Below are 25,459 nucleotides of genomic sequence, written 5' to 3'. Positions count from 1 at the left end.
ATCATCAAGAAGGCTCTTCGCCATTGAGAGTAAAGTCTCTTCAATTTCGATCGACAATAATTCTTCACGAATGGCTTCAAATCTAATGATTTCAGATCTTCTAACATAAGCAGCCCTAATGGCTAGCTATGGACGAAAATAGACGTGTTTGACGGGTCGCGTACACCCTCTTATTGTCGAAATTTACGAGACCTTTTCCCGAGGACGAATCCTCTGTCGGACGCCGCCGGAAGTCTCAACGACTCCCCCGAGGGATCCCTTTCCTCGTGCTCTGGCTAAGTGTTCAGCTGTTGCTCGCTCGTCACCGATCCCTTCGCATACACTAATGTCAAACTTCTTGTCCCTGAGTGAATCTTGCACACGGGTGCATCGGCGGCTTTCACTGAGAAAGGCTTACCCGAGTTGTTGCCCATCATATGAGCTTCCATGGATAGGAAACAAGATTTCAAAGAAGCTTGTGCAACTTCTGTTCATTTATTAGAATGCCTTGGTTTCGGTTACTTCTTAAGCGAAAGCTGTTTACTTGTTGGATGTTATGCCCATCATAATAGCTTTCATGGATACAACAGGACTTCAAAGAATCTTGAGTAACTTCTTTTTATTTATTTAAATGTCTTAGTCTCGGTTACTTCATAAGGAAAAGTTGTTTACTTATTGGATGTTAGGTTTATTATATCAGCTTCCATAAGTAGGATTTCATTGAACTTTAAGCAGCTTATGTTCATTTATTAGAATGCCATTTATTGAGCAAAAGTTGAGCAACTTGTATGAGCTTCCATAGATGGAATCTGAAAGAGCTTTAGACAACCTCTGTTTATTTATTAGAATGCCTTGGTTTCACTTAGGGACTTCTTAAGCAGAAGTTGTTTGCTTGTCGGATGTTACAATATGTTTCTTCTGTTGGTGGTTATCCTATCAATCCCAATTGAAATGTCTTCTAGATGAAGTAATAATAAACTTTAAATGATATATTTTTGATGAGGCAACTTGAGATAACTTTGAGACAGCTTGTCCAGGGCTATTATGAGAATGCAGCATCACAGAAGTCTCACATAATCCTTCTTTTCTTGTTACAGATCATTCGGAAGCATCTGCAACCAGCCTAATACATAAAGAGCACTTGGTTCCTTAAGTACCCTTGCGGTATTGTCAAAGTACTCTGGTTCTTGAAGATGTAACGTAAAGCAGCGTTAATGTGCTTCGTCCGACCTCGAATAGTGTGAATAGTGATCTAATCGTTTAAAGAGTCGATTCAGTGTTAGTGTCTTTCATAGAACACGAAAACTTGCTAAATCGGTTAGTGTCGCACGGTGGAGGAGCTCTACGCGTGGAATTGTGTAAATGCAGTTCCAACGACCACCATTTTTATGAATCGTGTAGATCTGGAGAAGCCGAGGATGGTCTCGCACGTTATTCCAGTTGCCGGGGTGAGTTCCATTAATTTTCTCGACATCGAATAATTAACAAAACAGCAGATGAGTATGGAAATGATTTGTGGGAAGTAGCTACTATGCTAACGGTGGCTAAACTGTGGCTTCTGAGTCGCGTGTGGCTGTTCTAGACCTCTACTGTGACTTCTGGGTTTTGAAAATCTTCCTTTGAAAATTTTCAGAAAAAAAAGTCACCTGCATTTATCCACTTTGTATCCGAGTACACAAACGTCTTAGAGAAAATTCAATCCAGGGATACAAAAAATAAAACCTATATCTTTTAAAATAGTTCTAAGTTCACTGACGTACGATTGTATTTATAAAGTTACAGTAGCTTAAAGATTAACAATTTTTTCGATTTTCGAATTACTAAGTTACTTTGACTCCGGCGACACACTTTTATAGTAGATCAACTTTTAAGGGCTTATTGTAAAAGAGAGTTTTCCGTCTCCAAATACATTGTAAAATGAAGTACGAACAAAATATATTAAGCTCTGTAGAGTCATTTGAGTTTGGACAACATTCGGGGAAAACCATTTCTTTCCCGCTCTGTATCTGAGTACAAAAACGTCTTCTACAAAATTCAATCCAAGGATGGAAAAGTGGAGGCTTTACGCTTTAAGAAGAGCCCCGGTGCGCTGCTGTACGATTTTTTTTTGAAGAGTTACAGCAGCATAAAAGCCGACGATTTTTCGGTTCAAAACTAGTGATCCTTCAGGTTTTCTACGAATTGTATAGATAGGTAATAATTAATATTCATGTGTATAGAGTACTGTTCCAATAGAGAATGTGGCTTTTGAGTATTTTTAATAGACGAAATATGGTTCATGTCACGACAGAGTTTGGCCACCAGCGTACTATGCAATTGGAGTTAATCAGTCATCACGTCACCGTCGTTACGAAACAAGAACCCCGATAACTAACAGAGATTGAAACGGTGACTGTGTTTTTCTGAATTTCCCAATTTTTCGATCAGAGTTCCACAATATTCGCTGAGCAAAACGATACCACTCGATCGGACAGTGTCACGCAGCTTGCTTATCATCCCGCTGGGGGAAGAAAAAGAAGAGAAAAGAAGTGGAGGTCGCGACCTCGAAAATTTCGCAACTATCCAATCTGCGTCTTCTGACGCGATTCTACGCTGCGTTCTCGTTTCCATTTCCAAGCGAATGCACGTGATCGACTGTTCTGGCTCAAGTTCCCCCTTTCTTCTTTCAATTCCTCTGACTCCTGATCGATTTCAGCGATGATAAGCTTTATTCACCACGGTTGTTCGATGAATGAACGCTAAGTGATTGAGTGTCTGCGTGTCGATTTACCAGAACGGTCGAAAAATCGATAAGAACTCGCGTTACATCCTTCAGCTCTTGACTAACTAGTCTCCTATTTTTTGCGAAGAATAATAGAACACGCAACGAATAATCAGACACTGTAGCGGAAGTAGCCCTTTTCCTCTTAATTCTAGTTCTAGTTCTACAAAAAAGACGGTTCGTTTTCAACATTTTAACCCATGGCTCTATTTGATTATTTATCCCCTGATCGAGCAGAGCACACGGAAACAAGAGTCTCGAGTTTGCAATGCATTCAGCCAAGCGATTACCATTACTTTTTTTTTACACTCTGTACGGTGTCTTGGACTCCAGATTACTCTGGCGCAAGGCGAACAAGCCGATAGCTCGTTGAACAGAAGAGAAGAGCCCCTATCACGACGCCGATAAGCTTGATCTCACTTCGCCGACCCACGTTGATCTTTCATCTCGTTCGTAAACGATGATAGCGCGAGTTTCTTCCTCCCCGAAGGATCCTCGGCTTTGTTTTTCCTTCTGGGGAGAGGAGAGTTCAAAGCGTCTGCTGAGAGAGCCGGGAGCCAAGGGTTTGGGGCTTAATTTAATGGCTGTCCGTGGAATTAACGAGCTAGCCACGCGTCGCGAAGGCTTCTCCGCGAAGACGTTTCTCAGTGTCAGCCTGTTGATGCACTTCTGCGGTCGCGAGCCACCAGGTCTGTATATCTTATCGGGTCTCAGCAGATCACCCTGACGAGTCTAGTGGTCGAGTCAGGGACAGTTGTGAGCTTTCGGACAGGCTGGAATCAATTTTAATCCTTGGGTCAACGACACAAGCCTCTTTCCTACCCCGCCCACTCTTCTGGAGACTGTTCTACAGTGGAAAAGGCGTTCGAAGGGATTTCTTTCGCGACGTCCCCACGGTTGTTTCGCACGAAAAGTACTAGACTAGGCGTGTAAAGTCGGATCGCAAATTAACGATCTAGCGGGATCGTAAGTTTCACTTGGCATAATACGATGTCACAACACCCAGTCGGTGTTTGTAAGCTTCCGGCGACGGCACTTCAAACATCGCCATCTCCGAGCCAGGAGACGCCTTTGGCTCACTGTTCCTTCTGGTTCGTTCACCTTTCGCCACTGGACTGTCGTTCATCTTCGAATGTTTTCGTCTCGAGTTGATCAAAATTTGAGGAAAGCAACGAAGCATTTTGGTTGGGTATGTTGATATTTGTACGGGAGTAGGGTTGGATTATGATTTTGTGACGCTCGGGGTTGGATATCAGGGAGAGAGGGGGTTATACTATACTAAAATATTCTCTATTCATTGAGAGGATTTTACAAGAAACAACTGTTTTTAAATGTGACTTATGGAGAGAATAATTAATAAATCGAAAATAATTTTTTTTTAACTATTTGCAAAAATCTATTTTAGTATATGAAAAAATGAGGTCCTTCAAAGTGTTAGGCCTGGGGCTATAGACCTTCTAGTTACCCCCTGTAACTAACGGAGGTCTAGTTATCTACAAACAATTGTAGATATTACTTAGCAGATTTGCATCTGTTACTAATAAATGTGATTAGTTTTTGAGATATACTTACTAATATTCCTATGTTTTATATTAACAAAAGCAGATTTAGGTATAGACTAAATAGATTATAGCCTACAGTAGTAATTTTTAGCGGTTGGCGGTTTTTGGGGAATATTTTGAATCGTCATTTTCAACTTTAAAGCAAAGAAATATAAGTCAATATTATTAAATTGCATTGGCATTATTAAAATACGGAATACGTAGATTTAGATTATATTGATTTTAATTATTTAATCAACAAATATGCAGAACTGGAGGTCTAAAAAGATTTAAAATAATAATTAAAAACATTTTAAACAAGACATAATAAATTTTCACAAAAAACACTTGCGAATCTAGTATTTTAAGTTTATATGATTTCCCTTTCCTTATCCTTTCTTTTTATTGCGGCGCGGCAAAAATATAGTAGCCTAGAGCGATAAAAATTTAAATCCGCTTCTGCGTATTAATAATTGTCCATGATTTAAAAAAAGACTCAGTGTGAACCATTGATTATTTACGATTTTTGTATGTGGCAAGGTTTAGTTTCAAAAGAAATTGATATCAAAGGAGTGCACATTCTTCATTAATAACTTAGCATAGTATATTTTATGCGTAGTTTATTAATTTGGGACCATAAAGTGTTCTTGCCATTCAATAATCTGTATATACATTAATTCACAAAATACTGCATTTGTAGGACTATTTCTCTATGATCGAATTCTTGAAACAAATAATGTTTTATTTGCACATTCAACTCTTTAAGTATTATTATAAAGCAGTAGTTGTAAGATAAAACAACCTATGTCACATTCTCAAAATATTCGAGTTAAAGCCTTAATTGAAATGTAGAATATAAAATGTATATTTTCAGAAAAAAGGAAGAGCATTCAAAGAACTTTTTCATCTAAAAATAAGAGTTCAAGGAGACAGTATTGAAGTTTAAAACTTTAAATGCCAATATCCCCAAAATAAAAACACACGACTTATGTCATTTTGCATTACAATTTACAACTACAGATATTTGAAGCAAACCGTGATCTCATTTAAAGTACTTACTGTTTTGAAAACATTTTGGTTACGTTTTGAGAATGATTCCAATTCCGAGTTTTAAATACCGATCATACTTGCAGGAACTGCAACAGGGCAATGGAAGTTTGGGCGTCGTAGGGCTGGGTGGTATGCAGGATTCGTCTCACACCCTCAAGATCAAGCAGGAGCCCTTCCAGGTGTCTCCATCCTCGCCTCTACCGCCGCTTCATCAAGGTATGTCCATTCATTTCCTCAGAACGTCTATCATCATCTGCTTCACCGATTCTCAAACCATCAACGTCAGTGAGAGAGGCGCTAGGGAGTTGAGCTTTCTAAAAATCACCCAAAAACTCAGTCAGCGATGTTCAGCGGGTCGCTTGACGTCATCAGGATCACACCAATGATTCCTGCGTCTTCGTGGAGCCGTGTTCTAATAATACAAAACGCTGCTCGAGTGTCTCGTCTCAGGGAACGGTGCTGAAAGGGAGGAGGCAAGGGGGAGGAGAGAGAAAGAGATGAAAAGGCTAGGCTGTACCAGCAAGTATGTAGAACGTAGAGAAAAAGAGAGAAAGAAAGCGATTGTCGCGGGGACAGGAGGGAAAGGAGAATGATATACCGCGAGAGGCTGCGCCCTGATCTTTCCACGCGTCGTTCAGTTACATTCTCTGCCGCGATTATGTTTCTCCAGAGGTTGTCAATGACTCGTCTTCGACGGTCCTGGGTCGCCGCCCTGCTCGGTAGAAATATCACACTGATTGAGTTGAGTGACACGAACCTGGGAAGAATAGCGTGGATTCCCTCATTAAAGTCTAACGTCAAGTTCTTGCTTGAGTTTTTAGGTTCTATTCAAATATTCGTTGTTAACTTAGATAATTATTGGTGTTATTAGGAGTTATTTGCACGTAGTCTTTGTTGCGCATCCCTGTGACGTGTATAGGCGCTCATGTGTCACTCAGTGCTAAGATTTATTACAATAAAAATGCTTTATAGATGAGCTGCCCATTTGCCAAATCGGCTAACTTAGAAATATTTATATTTATTTTAATTAAATGGTAGGTACTACAATTTCTAAAAATCCAAAAACGGAATTAATCTTCTTTTCCTGTGAACAGCTCATATATTGCTGGAAAAAGTAATGAAATTTTCTAGTGCTACTGTATTCAAGAAGAAGTTGATCGTTTCACGTCAGCTGTGTTAAGAATTGGAACGCCAGTGAAAGTTGGAGTCACTAAAGATTAGTGTTAAAATATGGTGATGGGATATCTATTACAAGCGTGTTATACTTGAACTTAATTTAGAATACTTACAGAAAGAAAAACAGTATGTAACTTGCAAATATAAATAAGTATCTAATTGTGGAACATAAGTTATAAAATATTTATATTCGTGTATCGTAAATTGGGAGACTATTGACAGCACAGAATAAACTGAAAAAATTAAGAAATGGATAAAATAAATGCATTAGGCATTAAAAAACAAAAATTTAAGTGTCAATATAATCTCATATTGGTACAATTTTAGCTGTTAATGCAATTTATGCGATGTGTCAATGTTACAGCTCTAAAGTTATTTAAGATATATTAAAAAAGGCTAAGAACATAATTTTGTGCATTGCCAAATTCGTAGTGAAATGAAGAGATGTAATGTTGCAATAGAGTCTTTTTAAAACAAATATAAGCACTTTAATTTTTATATTATACTTACAACAAAATGCTGTAAAAACTTGTGTCAATGTGTCTCCAGTTTACGGTATCTTTAATAATTCTTCATTTTTCTAAAAAGACACAAATAGATAATTTCTAGACTTGTGTCCAACAAATAAGCATTTTTCATGAATTGCACAAGCGAAACATTAATGCTGAAGTGCATTCAATTTTGTTCTATTAAACTACATATTGAATTGGATCATACTCTTTTGCATAATGCACTCCTCTTGTTAGACAGATTCACATGGTGTGAGATAACAAAAAATTCGGTGAGCATTTCACGAGCGAAGTTATCGAGTTATTCTAGTTATCAGCTCCAGGCAGGAACATTCAAAGAGAAGATAAGGGGTTCGATACCATGCACAGTGTCGCATTACCAGATTTTCTTATTCGCTAATCGCTGAACGTCCGCGCAGATAAACCCGGACACGATTAAACTGGACTGAAATCCAAGATGCGCCATCGATATCTCGCGCGCGCGAGAGGGTGGATCGTGTTGTCGCAAAAATTCGTCCCCCTCTTTCTTTTTAGACGAGAGATAAAGCGATTAGTCGGTGCTAAGAGTAGAGGAGCTCTCGACGGAGAGAAGGACCAGCGCTCCCTCGGTTGGCGGTCAGGAATTTTTGCAGGAGCAACAAGAGAACATCCGCGAGCTTTCGTGTTTTCGAAATCGGCTCTCCGCGCGCGAGAATTATGGTCGCTAATCCGGGAAAGTCTCCCAGTACAGCCCCGCTCCACCAGGCTGATATATCGGCCAACGACAGCGTTTTCGAGGATTCGCTTTCAGTTCCTTCTAATAGTACTCATTTCAATTTATACAATTGTTTAATAAACTCGGAGAACCTGACGGATAATAACTACAGATGTGATAAAAAATGGTATAGAATTTTTGAAAAGACGGTCCGATATTTTGCAAGTGTATAATACTCGCCAAATGAAAAATTTAGACACGATAAATCTTTGATTTATAATACAAAATAAATGAGAAATTCATTTATTTGAATATTTGACTTGTGCAGTTTTTGTAATTACCAGCACAGATGTGGTCCCCATACCTCCACATCTTCCCTCTCCTTTAATCGAATTTTCTCAAAATTTAATAGCATTAATGTCCTATATATTTTAATTGATATTTATGTTAATTTCTGCACCCGTTAAAATGAATAAATAAATTATACACTTCTTTGATTTTTAGTAGGTAGTATTTTTTTGAGCAATCCTTGTAATTTGACATTATATAATATTTTTATTTTCATATATAGGGAAGTAACCATACCAAATTTCATGAAATTTCGATAATTCAGTTCAGAGATATAAATAAAAACAAAATGCTAAAATACATACGTACATAGAAAGAAAGTTTAATGTAGTTATCGGTTTTTTGGTATTTATGGGGCTTCAGGAGAATTGAGAGGACCTCCGACGTCGAGAATTTTAAAATTCAAGGGGATCAAAATTTGGCCAATACTTTCCCTCTGTTACCTTATAACCAGATTGTCTTCAATCTTTACGCACTTAGGGGAAATTTCAATGTACAAAACAGCACAGTATCCATATGCAGTATGCAAAAATGTACAAAACATCAAAACTTAAGGGGGTACGATTAGATGTGTCAGAGCAGCGACATTATCAGCAAAATTAGATAAAAAATTAGGTCCTTATATGAGAAGAATTTGAGCAGAGAATGATTTCATTCGAAAGAAAAAAGTTCAACGTAGCGCAGTCAACTCGTGATTTAACAAAATTCTGCTGATACTTAGTAATACGAGCGATATTTAGTAATACACATAGAGATATTCTCCAGAATGTCATCGCCTGATCTCAAGAGTCATCCCTCAAAATTTCATAAAAACCTCTAGGAACCGCATCAGTAGCGGATTGGCGCACAGACGTTAGGTGGTTGCAGTATGGGTTAGGTGGACCTAACCCATAAGACAGGGATCCCCCATACAGCAAGAAAAATATACATCATTTAACCAGAAATTCCGTACGTGTAAACGATCAGAATAGTATTAGCAACCATTGCCAAAAATTTCAAGCAAATCGGATGAAAGTTTACGCCAGTTTACGAAATTATTGTTAGCTCTTAACACCTAGAGTGTGAATTACATAGCTACATTATTATCGCGATAAATATATAAAACAGATGTCTTTTCAAATGCTTGATATAAATATTCTTAATTTTATGTGTATTTAGTTTTGCATAAAGATAAAACAATACATATTCTGCATAATTTATGTATTTTAATGGGACTCCAGAAATTTGGAACACCTCGGACATTTTAAAGACAAGATACGTCGCTGCTCCCTTTAATAAATCGTAGAAAGAAAATATTTGGGCAAATGAAAAGATTGTGTCTGGCTCGTGTCGCTTGCTAGCAACTTGAACAGTTGAATCTCAACGTTTCAAGAGTGAGAGAGTAAGGGTCACATCTGCCTTCTTTCTCGACTTTTCGCAACTGTCTGAAGCGTCAAGCTCACGTATACGTGGCTGGTATAGTAATATATATGTAATGAGGGGGAAATTTTGTAATTGTAAGTCGCGTTTCCAATTTGGAAGCGTAGTGTGACAACATCTCGCCTTCATTAGATAGCCACGAGTCTGTAGGTAATACTATTCCTATAACGAAAACTGTAACAACAGATACCGACCTGACAATCTCGAAAAGTCACGTGACTACCGTATACCCTTATATTTTATAATATTTGGAGAATAAAACAAATGTCTAAGTACATCGAAATTTTTTAATTGTATTCATGAAAATAAAAATTTGCATAAGTATCCGCAGTCTAATTATAAGTCATGAAGATAAAAATGCATACATAAATTGTAGGGATTTGTCCGGATTACTATTTAATCATGAATAAACTAGTTTCTTAGTATAATTTGAGAACTTCCATGATAATAATTTTTTCTCTTAATAACTTATCAGTTTTGTCGTGTTTGTCAGCTACATATAATGTCACTTTGTAAAGACAAAAATTATTTGAAAATAGTATTACAACCCCAAGTATCAAAACAACACATTGAGTTATTTAACTCACATTGTTATAGAATAGAAAATGTGAAGTACTTACAAAAAGTATCTCTTTGCATTATGTCCAAACCAATGTTATCTTCATGCGTTTCAGATAACTTAAAAACATTATTTTCATCTATATTTTGCAGTAGACTTGCATATTTTATCTCATCCCTAAAACACCTTTCATGAGAACATTTAAAGAGTGCAACCTCATGCACGTCATTTTAGATAATCCTTCTCCAAAAGTTTCTTCCACCTATGCAATAAACGCTATCATCTTCTTCATAGCGGTCATAGTTGGTGTTCCACATTCGCGTCACAGTTAACATAAACGATTTATCGGGGCAATAAAGCGTGCGCGATAAGCTTCAGATGAAATAGCCAAGTCGTTTAATTATAGAGCGTGGATTATCGCGTTAAACGGTGCCTTAATCGTTGCTCTAGGTTCATAATTTCCGATCGTGAGGCCAGGATTGCCTAAGCTTTAGTTGTTCTGCTCTTCTGTAACCTCCTTTCATCTCGTTACGCACAGTTCTTTCGACTTTCTTTTTTTCACATTCCAACTTGGAACTATTCATTTTCTTCATCATCACAAATGCTTGATGAACACACTATGTTTTCAAGTATATCATAAAGGCAGTTTAAAAGCCATATCGAAGGTCATTATTTTTCTTGTTGCAAATGAGAGGCCTTCCACGTAATGATCTCGATTGAAGGCAGGAATTTCTGTCGTCGGTGACGACGAAGAAAGAAGTTTGCGATCCGTCGAATGATGTCACTGCGTATCGGGTTTCGCTTATCGGATGCCGATTCCTCGTGGAACCGGCAGCATTTCAGGAACGCGAATGCCACGGTTTCTATACGCGAAGACAACGACCTTCGCCTCGGGGATCGACTTCGCGTCGATTGATGCACTTTACCCTCGTTACACCCCTCTTTCTTTCCTCTTGTCACGTATCTTCGTAACGCAACTTGTCGCATTTTTGATTGTAATTAAACATACGCCACAAAGGATTAGGTACATCTGACAAAACTAGCTATGTCAGATTTTCAATAAATTCGAGTTAAGACCGTAATTGAGATCTTGAAGATGGAATTTATATTTTCAGAAAGAAGAGAAAGCATTAAAAGAAATTTTTCTCTTAAAAATAAGGGTTCAAGAAAACACAAGTCCATAAGATAGTATAGAAGTTAATAACTTTAAACGTCGATATCTCAAAAACATAAGAGAATTCGATCGTTTTGCCTAGTGATCCTCAAAGAAGTAACTCGACAAGGTGATGATGATTGCTGATTGGTCGAACATTATTTGCGCCTAAAGCGGAAATAAACGAAGGGAAAAAATGTGGAAAAAGAAGAGTATAGTGTTCCTATGGACCTGAAGTGTTTCGCTGTGTCCCGTGCGTTGTTTTTTATGTACAATTTAAGTTACTTCTGGTCAAGGCCCGTTTTTTTGCCGCTACGACGATTTGCCACAGCGCAATGTAACACCAAGGACAGTTGCCAATTTTCAATTGTGGAAAACAAGGACAGGTAGATGAACGCGGCAACTTGGAAGACACGTTTGTGTACTTTTAAAAGAACGCAGATTCTGTTTCGTCGCTTTGCGTGCATTTGCTGCTACAACTTGCCGCGTTCGTATGTCTTTCCTTGTTTTCCACAATTGAAAATTGGGAATTATCCTTGTTGCTACATCCTATCCTTGTTGCTGATCGCCAAGAAACTGCTTAGGAGCAATTTGCTGTGATTGTCTGATCACTCTGTCGAGGATCACTAGTTTTGCCTTATGGTCACTTATATGAGCTATTAATTGTTTACAGGAAAAGATACCAGTTATTATGTGTTGACCAATTACTGTACTTCATTTTTTATTTCCATATACAATACCGTGCATATGTGCACATTACTGAAATTGCATGAAATACACTTTTTTATTTATACTAACTGATATCAAATTTTATTTTCCTGGGTATTTGTAAACCTTATACAATAATCGTCTAAGATAATGTCTGTAGACAAAACTATGTTAGAGAATTCTACTTGAAGTGTATTTTATACATTTCCCAGAATGTGAAAGTGTTCAAATACATGCATAGAGTAGTCTATAACAAGTTGTAGCAGTTTTAAACTGAAAATATTTGATTTCATTAAAAAAATATAAATGTTTTCAGTGCAATAGTGTTACATCTTGTAATTTGTGGAAATAAACAAGTGAGCATAATAATTGGACACCACATACTTACCCTATAAGGTTTATTACAGAAAACTGAGAAATATTACGCATCTCGTACGCCAACTCGAAAGTAACTTCTGTCCTCTGGATTTTTGGAACTCTTTTTCTAACTACGGCTATCTCGAATAACTACTTAATTGTAAGACTCGTGTTAGTCATCTAGGATTGAACTTTGAGACTTTGAGGCGACTGTTCAAACCTTTAAAGTGTTTCTGACTTGAAAGATGATTCCTTCGAAGTGAATCATTTATCTCTATCTAAGTAACAATGTTCCCTAAGGAATATTTGCCGCTTGGAAACAGGAATATAGGAACATAGCTCGTCGCCCTCGGTGGATTTTTCTACATCGTGTTATATTCGTTTGTGTATGAAATATGTCGTCGATGTTATGGCAATCCATAACCACAGCACCATATCCTCGCTTTCAAAACACTTCACCGTCGCTGCGCCTGGTGCTGGGATGCGCTTTGTGATCCCCTCTACTTTTATTTCAGATAGATAAATTGAATATAATTAATACCCATGTATGTTGAGTAAACTATAGACGAGTGTGTTTATTTCACATCAAATTTTCTTGCGTTATTTACAGTAGAATTGAAATTCAACAGTAATTTCTGAATTTGTACAGACTTCTAAAAAAGATCGATTTATGAAGAGTTTAGAGTTTGGTTGATGTTATAATTATTCAAGAAAAATCATTTATGATTCAGTAACAGGTACTTATAATTGGCAGGAAGGACAAAAGACACGTGCAGTGTTTAATGATCCGTCCTAATCAGCTAATGAAGTACTTTAGGAGGGGAGATCCACTTCAGTTAGGGAGAAAGGGCACGTGTCTGCTTGTAGAGATACTGTTAGCCCGAAAACGTGTCTGAAACTGACCATTGTTAATGTTATTATGAAATAAGACTTTGGTTTGAAGGATCAAATTCCAGGGAAATTGATCTCAATAATTTAACTCCTGCTTGATATGAAGTAGCAATTATACGTTTCAAGAGGGAACACTAAGATGTCAAAAAATAAGCAATGACTTTGAAAATTTTTTCATAGGTAGGTAACTAACTAGTAAATGAAATACTTAATGTTTTTGGAACAATATAAGTTCAAATATCAGTTTTATTTAAAAATGTTTTAGAAGTAAAAATATTACAAAATGGCGCAGCTAATCGCTGCTGTCTTCGGATACCTACAACATCGATTGCTGACTGCTACGTTAAACAAGAAGTGAGAGATCTAAAATAGACAATTCTTGTTGATTCATTAATTACAAACTATTATCTACGATATGGTGTACGATTTTTTTGATATTTTAATTATTTAATTTTTTGTAAACGATTAAAGTTGATTTTTTGGAGTAAAAACCATTTTCCTTTTTTTCAAACCATGACCATTTTTACAATTATTAAATGAAGAAATTGAAGAAATTGTATACTACATTGTAGATAATAGTTTCTAGTTTATGAATGAATAAAAGTGTTTTATTTCATAGTTCTTGTATAATGTGGTGATGTTCTACCAGTAGATGTTTCAGCAACAACGAATACCCCCGCCATTTCGTAATATTGTTACGTTTGAAAAATTAAAACGTGAAACTGAAAATTATATTTGTATTACCCTCAGAAAGATTAAACTTTTGATTTAGTACTTACTTATCCAAAAAAGTCTAAAATATAACTTATTTTTTGCTGCCTCGTGATCGCATCCCTCTTTAACAAAATTCTATTAAATTAAATATGTATAAAGAAAACCCTAGGATGAGCAGTAGAAATTTTTCTAATCTCAAGTATTCCAATGTTTTGTATGCTTTCCATTTTCTTTTTTCTAAACGTTAGTTCAATATGTATTAAATATAAAAACACATTACTGCACTTTCTTTCTTCACTTATTGTTAGTTTAGAAATACTAGGAATTTAACAAATCTAAGACTCCTAAATAACTCCACAATTCATCCTAATGTTAAGAAAATCATGAGATGCTGTTATGTAGTACATACTATAACGCGTATCGCGAAAGATTATACAAGTTTCTGTCTATTAAGGGATTTGGTACAAGTACACGATACAAGTTCATTAAAGAAAAAGTGGAAATACACATTGCAAGCGTCACGCATGCCAGCCTGGAAGCAACTGTGTTCCTCAGGATCTTTGAAGTCCATTTTCTACCTGTTATTATCTTGAATGACTGACCCTCTCTTTAATCATCTAGGATTGGAGTTTAAAGTAGCTAGTCAAACCCTTAACACTCTTAGTGCCAAAGTACCGATATATCGATAGTAGGACAAAGTGCCAAAATTGCAGGTACTTACTTTAAAAATCTGTCAACATCTAATTCTTTTCTTTATTGTCAAATATGTGGAAAAAATACTACTACTGCCACAAAGCAAAGTGGAAGGATCTGTCGGCGCATGAAAATGATTTCGTTCACTAATAACATTTGTAGTGAACACAGAATTTTTTCTTGATGTATGAAAATTAAGTACATAAGTAAATAGGTATACACTATGTATCACTATACTTATGGTTAAGGGACTTGGCACTAAAAGGGTCAAATTGTTTTTTGGCTTAGTTATTTTTATGGAATGCTTAATGCAATTTCTGAAATACATGTGCAAGTAGCATACATTACTAATTATATATCATTATGAAAAGGTTATAAAAAAATAAGAGTTGCACAGAGCAACAGTGTGTATAAATTCATTCTCGGGATGGATGGCCCAGTATTTATAAGAACTGATTTCTTAATAACTATGATAGTGCTTATTAGGTTGTCCCATAAGTCCTTTTCGTTTTCTCACTAAACCAGGTGTGCAAATGACAAAAAGATTTATGGGATAACCTAATGCTATAATAAGCTAGAAACTTAAAACTAAATTTATCTTTAAAGGAAGTTTAAATCTCCTGAATTTTAATGATGAAGATGGTCGATAGACTTGTCCAAAGGAGCGGTCACGTTCAAGGATCATTATTGACCGACAACCATCAACCAAGTTTCAAACGTAGAAACTACAGGTTCAATATAATAATTATATCTGAGAAATAATAATATTACTTGCAAATTATCTACTACTATTTATTTCTTAGATATAATTACTGTATCGAACTTGTAATTTCTATGTTGAAATTTTGTCGCTGGCTGACGTGGTGATGGTTGAGTGTGACAGCTCCTTAACAGACATGTAGCCTGTATGCCAGTTTGCTCTAGTAGGCAGCATGACAATATAGAGACTAGCGGGGAAGCTGTGTTTTTGACTTGGTGGTCGATTCCTTCGAAGCGAATCATTTATCTCTACATAACAACGTAGCAAAGCGAAGAAGGTGCGAGGATAAAGCAGAAACTCGAGGCAAGGGTCATTCGAAGCACGATAGCTCTTCGCGCAGTATCTTCTGTATAAGCCAATCGCGAATTAGTATCTCAACTTCTTCCAACGTCGTCATCACGTTTTCTTCGTCATCATTCATTCTCCTTCCTTTAGCTACCTCTGTCGAACCGGAAGAGCAGATGAAGTTACAGTGCGTCTTCGGTCATCAAAAACCTACCTTCCTGTCTTAAAAAATCCAATCGCGTTTGAAGGGGTTATCAATTGCTTCAGTAAATTCTTTTGGAGGACAACAGGAACTGTTATCGTGTTTACTGTATCCAGCACGCGATATTTCGCGAAAGAATCATTACCGAGTATGCCAAAAACAAAATCGATGCCGGGGGATTACTTAATCAAGCTTCTCGGAGATAATTTCGAAGGAGGCCCGACCGTTTTCTCGGTTGTTGGTTCGTCGCTCACCATGTTTATCTCGCGCTGCCTCCTTTCTCGTTGAGCAACAGTATTTGCGGTTGTTTTGTCAGCGTTATCACGCTCGACAAGCCAGCAGAGGCAGAAAAGTTCAGCACGAATCGGGGAATTCCACCCACAGTCTTACTTGAGAATACTAGAAGTCAGTGAAAGTGACAATTTACATGTTGAACTTGAAAAATACGGCCTGACTCTTAGATTGCTTTTAGGTTACTCGTAGATTAGCGGCCAGAGGAAAGCTTTAAAGGTAAATGACAAGAAAAATTAATATATATAGAAGGAAGCAATTAAAATTAAAAGAGAATGTGTTGATATTCAAACTGCTTTTAAAAATGAAGACAATGTATTTCCACTTTTATGTAATTTCTTTAGAGATCGTAATTCCCTTAAAATCTACAAACGCAACCATGCGAACATTGGTTCAGAATATCCACAATCTTCTTATCAGCATCTACCGATTACTCCGAAGCTGGTGCTCTTGTTTACTAAAGATCTATTTTAACGCGTCCAGATTACATCCACGGCCTGATTTCCAAATAAATAAGCAGGGTCATGATAACTTTGCTAAAACCACGCGCCATTAACTCGTCTCATTTTGCTGGAAGTTCCTGAAGATCTTCGAATGAAATCAAGGGAACGGAATAAATCGATAAGTAGGTTTAAAAAATCACGGTCAACTGTAATCGAGATTTATGACCCCGTTCAATTTCCAGGGATGACAAATTCATTTCACGAATCTGCGAACTCGGCAAAACGTCGACGAAAGCCTCGTTAACCTACATTCGTTTTAATTATTATCGCAATGCTGACCATCGAAGGCCAATTTTCGTAACCTGATTACATCACAGTTCTTCGTGAAAGAAGAAGCTGAATACTGCATTCTTCCTGTGCTGCTCGTTACGAAATTCCTTTATTTTATTCTACTTAGGAAGAGGAACTCAATCTTGTCATTTTCCAACCTACCCTAATTTCTTATGAGTAAATGATACATGTGGCCAATAATGTCTAAGCGATAAGTGTTTTGTATAAACTAAGGGTACCAGTTACTGGATGCTGACCGACTACTGTGCCACCCATTTTATTTTCATAAATAACAAGATGTAGCACTATTAAAGTGGAAATATTTTATTTTACTAAAATAGTAAATAAACTGAAAATACATAACAAGATATTTTCTTTACAAATAAAAAAAATATTTTCTTTTAATAAAATCAAATAGTTTCAGTTTAATAATGCTATATCTTATTATACGTGAAAATAAAAAAGGGGCATAGTAATCGGTCAGCATATAACTGGTACTCCTCTCCTGGAACCTGCACGGCATTCGACAAGTCAGAAATTTTAAAAAGTAATTCTACATGCTAAAGTAAGATGAAAATTAAGAATGATGGAATTGCATTTGAGAATTCGTTTGCGAATTAATTCTAAAAGATATTCTTAAAATGCACGTGAAATGTCTGGCTTAGGTATTTATTCTACTGTCGGCTATTCTACTATCAGCCAGGTCTGACACAGCAATATCAGTAGAATAAGCCAGTAGAATGGGTCAAGTCAGCCACTGAATTGAAACGCTCGGGGCAACGAGGACATAAGCCAGATTTGAACTAAAATTGAGATAGCTATATACAAAAATGCTTCAAAATGGCTGCAAACTACGTAATGAAAATTGTTAAGAAATAATGAAAATTAGCGACAGTATGCTTAAAAGCCTTTACGTTATTTTAGGTCAACAACGTCCTAAACTACACATAATTCAATATAGCAATAAGCAAGAAGCAGCCCCTACATAGAAATTGTAGGAAAATGCATATAGCATAAGTTTAATAATTTTTACCTGATTTCAGGATTTAATGGAATCCTTTGAAATCATTTTTATTAGTATAAACCCAATGTGGCTTGTGTCCCAAACGCTTCAATTAATAACTTGGAAACTATAGTGGGTGGTTAAATTATTATGAATAGATACAAAGATCCTATGTTTTCGGTGGTATTATGACTTTAACAAAAGTGAAATATGCCTTTCTACTGTTTTGAATATATGGATATACAATTTAATTATATTATGATATGTTCACAACAGTGTTTTGTTTAACCAGTGTGCAGTAAAATCCATGTATTTGACAAGCTACTATTTTATGATTTTTGTTTCTCTTGATTATTCTATATTGTAATATTCTTAAACAATAGTGTGTGTACATATTACATATGCCAAGACATGTCTAAGGGTAATTAAATATTCATACGCATACTTTTTTAAAAATTACAGAAACTTTACAATTGTTGTTATATGTTATTAACACATAACAATCTTAATAAAAAAGATATCATTTTAAGTTGCATTCTTGATCAACCTGTAATTTCGGAGTGTTCATAATAATTTGATCACCCAATGTCAGCCCGAAATGCATTCTGTCATCCATGTTTTTTTGTCTTATTTTAATATGTAGAGCCACCTTTGAAAATTTCTAACATCTACTGTGAAACACTCTGTATAGTTTGGGTTACAATAAAATTAAATTCCCCCTGGACAGAAATAGATCCTTCATCATCATCGTTGTGGTCTATGAAATTTGTTTTTCACAACCGACAATTGTTAAACGCAAACAGAAACAAGGGATCCCGTGACGAGAGCAGATGTGGTCTCGTTAGGTGTCGTTTAGCAACGAATCTCTGGTTGCAGTCAGGTGTGTTGGCGAACGTTTCGAACGTTATCGCGATCTCGTTGCTTGCTTATGCACCTTGGATGACGAAGATACCCATATACGACACACGTCCCTCTTGCATATCTACTCCTCTTCATCATCAGTCGATATCGCTTGTTAAATGGGATCACAAGATTTTCGACCCCGGTACAGTGGAGTTTTAACATGTCTACAGTTCACCAAGAACGTATAGTTTCACTCGTACATTCAGGAAAAATACAAATTTCGTAAAATTATGAAAAATATCACCTGAAAATTAGCAAAGAGAATATGTTACCACCAACAAAATTTATTTGTTCTTTTGCTAGAAATTCAATAGGAATCCGATTGAAATATCATCAGATATCATCGTTAAAATTGCCATACTACATGTGGGACACTTTGAATGACTAAGGCTTATTAATAGAACGATTTTCATTCAAATGACTTACGATGAATCTTATAGTTACATGACATTAATCTTATAATTAAAAATTATTCAATTATACGCTTAATTAATAAAATCGACGGAGAAAAAACAGAATTATTTAGCGGAACTTGTCTTATTCGTATTTTTCGTCTAAAGAAATTACTCGTTACTTGCGCATAATGGTTTTCTTCACATTATTTTACACAGTTTGTAGTTAACTTATTTGAGGAATTCTGTGAACAGACTCTCAGATTTGAAAGTTCAATTAGTAAAAATTTTTCGCTAAGTAGAAGAATAGACGTTTACTATTCTGTTTCATGGTTGTAACTAAAAAATCGCGTTTTTTGAGTTGTCATTTTCAACGTTGATTATAAATTTAAAAAGAACTTGAAATGAGAAATACTTTTTAGTCGAACTTTTAAAACACATTATGGTACAAATGCAGGATTAATGGTCGAAAAAAAGCAGCAGAATTTTCTACGAAAATATGAACGAAATATTCCGCAAAGTCTCAGTTGTAGGTCATGTTAAGTGAAGATTAGATGACCGCGCAACAGTTGCACTTCCGCATGTATTTTATCACTTCAGGCAGAGTTCAAGTACATATAGATGAAGAAGTCTCACATTCTCCTTTCTCTATGCTATAAGAATAGTTGTAATGTACTTCAATTTTGCTAGAATTCGACGTTCCTTGGATCCCTTGCTATAGGAGTTCTAATTTGGGAAACTGAAGCTTAGCAAGCCAGTATTCCTATTACATCGGCTTATGCACAGCGGATCTATACAGTGTAAAAAGAAATCGTATCAAAAAAGTTATATAAAAATTGATTTACAAGTGACAACGAGAAGCTTTACAACTTGTAATTCAATTTTTACATCACTCTGTCTGCACGATTTTTTTTACACAGTATAGATCCACCGTGTAAAAAGAGGTCCAGGTATGCACCACAGGTTAGAATTTTGGAATCACTTGCAAATTCTTATTAAAGTTATACTACACAGTAAAATATTTTTTACTTGAAATTAGTATCTATTTTCAGTAATAGCTGACATTCTTTATCTGTGTACAGTAGAAAAAATTCATGCAATTATTTACTGTTACTTGAATTACGCAAAGGAACCTTCGATTCCTTAACGTAGAAAGTAATTTCAAATTTTTGGCCAATAGTATACATTCTCTCTTTCGTTTCGCTGAATTTTTACATACAATAAAAAATATCAAAAATTCAGTGAACTGTAACGCTGGTTTGGAGTTTCTCAACGCGGTTAACGCTCGGACGCGTCACCATACGTCTCGAGACTGCAATTGAAATCAGCGAAAAGCCCGGGGACACGTACTCAGAAAGGAGTGCGTACGTGCACGGGCATCGAGTGTGCATCGCGGCACGTGTAACTGGAACTGAACGTAACTGGACACCGATAACTTAAGCGCTTGACGAACAAAGAAAGGAGGAACTCCGAGAGAAAAAGGAGAAAAGAGGAGCAGAAGAAAAAGGAAACAAGCAGCTGTAACATTTTCACGACTCGCCTTTCAATTTTGACTACCAAGTCAGAGGCAACACCACATACATGCGAACTCTAATTTGTCCTGCGCAATTCGGTTACATTGTCATCAATTGGAATCATAATATCCACTCGATGTTGACTTTTAAGACGTACGACTTCCGGACACATCCAGTTGACTCATCTGCCAGTTATTAAACATATTATAACTTTTATCACTGACCCTGTACTCGTGTGTACTTATCGTCTCGACGCGAATTCCGCTCGTAGATTGAATTGTTAGCCCCAACGAGACTTCTGGGAACCGAGTTCCATGTGGTTGTATCGCTCCACGCGGATCGATCGAGCTCGTTCCATTGTCCAGATTCCTGGAGCCGCCGAAGGCGATTCCCATTGAAATCACTCGGCGTTCTCAAGTTCTCTTCGTCGGTTGGTTATCCGTTCGCGTCTATCCGTTTCACCTAAACAGTTTCCTTCTGCGCGATGGTAAACGGGCTTCCGATGAACGTTTCAGTGAGCAGCTTCGTGTCCGAGATGCAAAACGGCTGCATGGGAGTCACGTCGAAGGAGCTGGACTCCTCCGTGGGTCTTGGCAGAGGCATGAGCTCGCACACCTCGCTGGCTCATCACCATCCGCATCACAGCCTGCACAGCCCTACTTCCGGAGTGTCGATGCACTCGACCAGCTCCGCTCATCATCATTTGAACGAAAAGGGTTCCTCTCCCACTGGGGCGCTTCACAGCACCACCAATAGCAATCCCTCGACGCCATCGGCACCTTCGACACCTACTGCTACCGCAGACGGATCAGCTTCTGGTTCTGCAACTGGGAACGAAAGTGGCAGCGCCAATGACTCGGCCAACAAGAAGCCTCCGTTCAGCTATGTTGCGCTGATCGCCATGGCAATCCAGCACAGCGCTCAGAAGAGGGCAACGCTCAGCGAAATCTACGCCTATATTACTGCCAGGTTCCCCTACTTTCAGACGAACAAGAAAGGCTGGCAGAATTCTATTAGGCACAATTTATCGTTGAATGAATGCTTCGTCAAGGTACCTCGCGAAGGAGGAGGCGAAAGGAAAGGCAACTTTTGGACTCTAGGTTGGTGAAATGTTTTATGATGTGTGGTGAGAGTATGGAATAATTAAACTCGTGAGATAAGTCTGAAGAACATGGGTGCTGACTGTTTATAGATCCTCAGTATACAGACATGTTTGAAAATGGTAACTACAGGAGGCGCAGGCGTATGAAGCGACCTTACAGGAACGCCCCTTATCACAAGCCTCTCTTTGGTGATCCTTTCTCCCCTACACATGTTCATCTGGGCCCTAGAAATCTGTTCGGTCATTCCCCACCTTCGTACGGCCCGTCCACTTACACCAGATATGACACCAGGTATAGATTAGTCTACAAAACTTAATTTTCACCTTGCAGTCTTAAGTTAATAAAAATACTAATACAAATTCATATTTATTAATTCGACTTTATCAATTGAGTATCAGATTCTCATTTAGTTACATTGAGTGTCTTCAATTTCAGTGCTTGGAGCCTCCAGCAGTCACAGCTATCCTACGGCCATTGTCAGTCAGTAAGTTGAATAAGTTTTCCTACATTTGTAAGGTTAATTGTAAGAGTTGGCTAGTGGTTACTGTCTGTTATAGCTTCAGCCACAGTTGCAACCCATGCAGTCGATGCAAATCCCAACGATGAATGGTTATAGCCAATTAGGAACATCGTTAAGTGAGTCTCTATTCTAACTTGAATGTTCTTTAATTCACGTACTCGCAGAATACTCGACGATCAGGCAAAGCGTTTCAAGGCAATTACCTGGATGTTCCAGGTGGAACGGCAAGTTCTCCAGGTGCTATGGGTAGCAGTTCCTTTGGAAGTAGCTTTACAACCTGTGCTAGGAGACATGAAGCAGCTATGACCACGGATACAATGCCTACCAGATGCTATTGGCCTGAAAGTAATTTCCGTTTTTTATTCATCTCTGGTATTTCATAGATATGTGTCGAATTATGGTTTACGCAATCCCAAATTCTTTTAAGAAATTTTCTTGTAAATTCATGCTTGTAAAACATAACATATCCGAGTTCAATGACCCACCTGTTGGGTCAAAAGGTAGTTTCCACATTTGAGGACACAACATTTAAGTCATTTTTTAACTGAAAAAGCTGTTACCAACCGCCAAGAATAATCTTGGCAAAATACACTGATCTCTAATGTACTAAACAGTTAGGAATTGATCATTTCTATTATTTCACCAATAATCTTGGCATCTTTGTTCATCTTTTACAGTGGTAAACGTAAAGGAGGAACCAGGAACTGTAGCGGTATCTAGCACTAGCGTAGGTGGAGTTGGCGTTGCTTCAAGCATGATGGGCTCAACTACACCAACAGGAGTCTCTACAACAGGCTTCGCTCCCATGGAATTCCAGTCTCGACCCAAATGTTTCATGTGAACAAATTCGCTTTCCGACCAATCACTGGTTTTCAACAGTTTCTTCCGGATCGTTAGGAAACACCGCGGGATCAATTTGGCTGACCAGTAAGTGGCAAGCTTCAACTCGGTCCAGAAGAGCTTCTTAAAGACTTTTAGCGTAGTTAAAAAGTTGTGAAGTGTTGATTAGCTAAGTGTGAGAATCGAATTCTCGATTAACGAAGATTGCCAAGCGATTTCTTTCACTTGTGTTAGCAAAAGGTGCGCCTCTGTCTTCGTGTGTTTCTTGACTGCTACACAGTATTCGATATTTAAGCGAGATAAGGGACAGATTCGTTCCTTGCAGGCGAATGAATCAGAACACTTAGTTTTAATAAATTAGTGGTAGTTAATAGAATAAGATACATTTATCACATCGGATGATGAGTTGCTAGGTATCAAGGAGTCTCGAAGCATTTTTTTTTATTCAAAATGTTCAGCTATAAGTGGAACCACACTTTGGAGATGATTCTAAACGTCGAAACAAGACGAAAATCAGGATTAACGAAATTGAAATCGAACTTTTGTTTGTTACTTATAAGCGTTTAAGGAAAATAGTGGTTGTTATAATCACTGATGTAGACAAATACTAATCTTCCACAGCTATGGTAAAATTCTGCGACACTTGACGTGAACACTGTCTAAGGCTTGTTCAGATTAGTTAAGTTACTTGAATTCAAATAGCTTTATGTCAAGTTTATGTTCATTCAAGTCAAATTACTTGAATCAAAGTATGGTAATACACATCAATCAATGTATACATATATTTTAAGGAAAAGAAAAGTTGGAAGGACCTCAACTTCACTTGAAGCTTGAAAGGATACTTTAAGTGAAATAAAATAGCATATTCACATTGGTCATGTTCTATAAAAGCACTTGCATTCAAGTTACTTCAATTTAAATAACTTAACTAATCTGAATGAGCCTTAGACAATCATTGCTCTTCCGTAGTTTGATACTTTGACCCCTGCCATAAACTTCATGCTGATATTGTCAGATGGTTTGTAGAGTTCCAGGCGGATTTTGCCCATTTTGATCGTTTATAATTAACAAACGAAGATACAACTGCAATTTCGTTGTTCTAGAATCACCGCTTAAATTTTCCTCCACTAGTGGCCGAACAGTCTGTATGTGCATATATTTAAATCCATAGCGAAAACCCAAATGTATAATCTAAACATACTTCTGCATAGATTCTTGACGACTCAATGTACATACCTAATTAATAGTCGAAGTATATCAAGAAATCTCTGATTACACTTAAAATGTCCTGTAAAACTAATTATTAACTGACTACAAAAGATTCTACCAAGATTAGGAGCTCTAGAAAGGTGACAGTAATGCTCCTGTAATTGTAACCAGAACAGAAATAAAACTCGATTATTTATCGTCTGATGAAACTAAAAAAAGTATCATTTACCTATCATTATAACATAGATACACTAGTTGCTTTTTTCAAAAAAAAGTGCATTACTCAAAATGATTTAGATATCGTTTGTTTTCAATACCTAAACAAACGAGAATCTATGTAAATCATACCAGTTAAAAACATATTTGCTTTGATCGATAATTTACATATTCTTCCTAACACTGCCTAAGAAAAATCCTAAAACACAAATCCTTGACCACTACGGAAGACTCTGGTTCAGAATATCCATTAAAAAAGGCAGAAGAGAAAGGGGAAAAGAGGGAAGAGTAGCCATTGGCTCGCTCAACGGGCAACGACGGTGATGTTTGTGAAAACGAGGATGTTTTACAAACATCGTGCGTGGCCAGCAGGCTTTAATATTCCCCGTAAAAGAGAGGCCTACCCGTGCACCATGTCAACACCGTAGAAATAGCACGTGCACTTTATTTTTCGCCTGGAAATCGATCGTCCGGGCACGTCCCTTCGAGCTCGAAATAAATTTCACTCCGTCGATTGGTCCGGAAAAGCATGCACAGTGGCATGAATGAAGTGGCGTCAGAAATTAGTACAGAAATTTAGTACCAGACACTCGGAACTACTCCTACTTTTTATAAAAAAAGGGAAAATAATTAGCCAATATTGCACATGAGAAAATATAATAATCTTCTAACTGTTGTGAACATTTTTGGAAACAAGAACTTCTTGCTTCTTTCTACAAAATGATTAACAATTCCTACTCAGATTAAAATTAATCAATCTCTAATCTTCAAGAATTATTTTGCTATTTCAAATCATATTCTACGAGAGTAATAGAAAAAAATATAATTATTGTTTAGATACCATCCCATATCGATATATCTAATAACGATAAAGCAGCGAAAGATTTCTCATTTCT

At 37.0% G+C, this 25,459-nt stretch overlaps 1 protein-coding gene across 1 annotated transcript; it reads left to right on the top strand.

The window, feature by feature from the left end:
• Positions 1–1,349: 1,349 nt before the first annotated feature.
• LOC143180574 (uncharacterized) lies at positions 1,350–24,555 on the top strand. Its single transcript, XM_076380394.1, has 8 exons — positions 1,350–1,427; positions 5,415–5,547; positions 21,191–21,775; positions 21,868–22,069; positions 22,214–22,262; positions 22,336–22,414; positions 22,485–22,643; positions 22,976–24,555. The coding sequence occupies exons 1-8, from the start codon at positions 1,368–1,370 to the stop codon at positions 23,137–23,139; spliced, it is 1,431 nt and encodes a 476-aa protein (XP_076236509.1). The 5' UTR covers positions 1,350–1,367; the 3' UTR covers positions 23,140–24,555.
• The last annotated feature ends 904 nt before the right edge of the window (positions 24,556–25,459 follow it).

This window comes from Calliopsis andreniformis, chromosome 6 (assembly GCF_051401765.1).
Source record: "Calliopsis andreniformis isolate RMS-2024a chromosome 6, iyCalAndr_principal, whole genome shotgun sequence".
Classification (NCBI taxonomy): Eukaryota; Metazoa; Arthropoda; class Insecta; order Hymenoptera; family Andrenidae; genus Calliopsis; species Calliopsis andreniformis.
This window is presented reverse-complemented; position numbering and strand designations above follow the sequence as displayed.

Bases quoted from the DNA above. Each gene is read 5' to 3' on its own strand.
- LOC143180574 (XM_076380394.1), top strand. From the start codon at position 1,368: ATGAATCGTGTAGATCTGGAGAAGCCGAGGATGGTCTCGCACGTTATT. The intron at 22,070-22,213 runs GTATAGATTAGT...CTTCAATTTCAG, and splicing joins TACACCAGATATGACACCAG to TGCTTGGAGCCTCCAGCAGT. The intron at 22,263-22,335 runs GTAAGTTGAATA...TGTCTGTTATAG, and splicing joins CCTACGGCCATTGTCAGTCA to CTTCAGCCACAGTTGCAACC.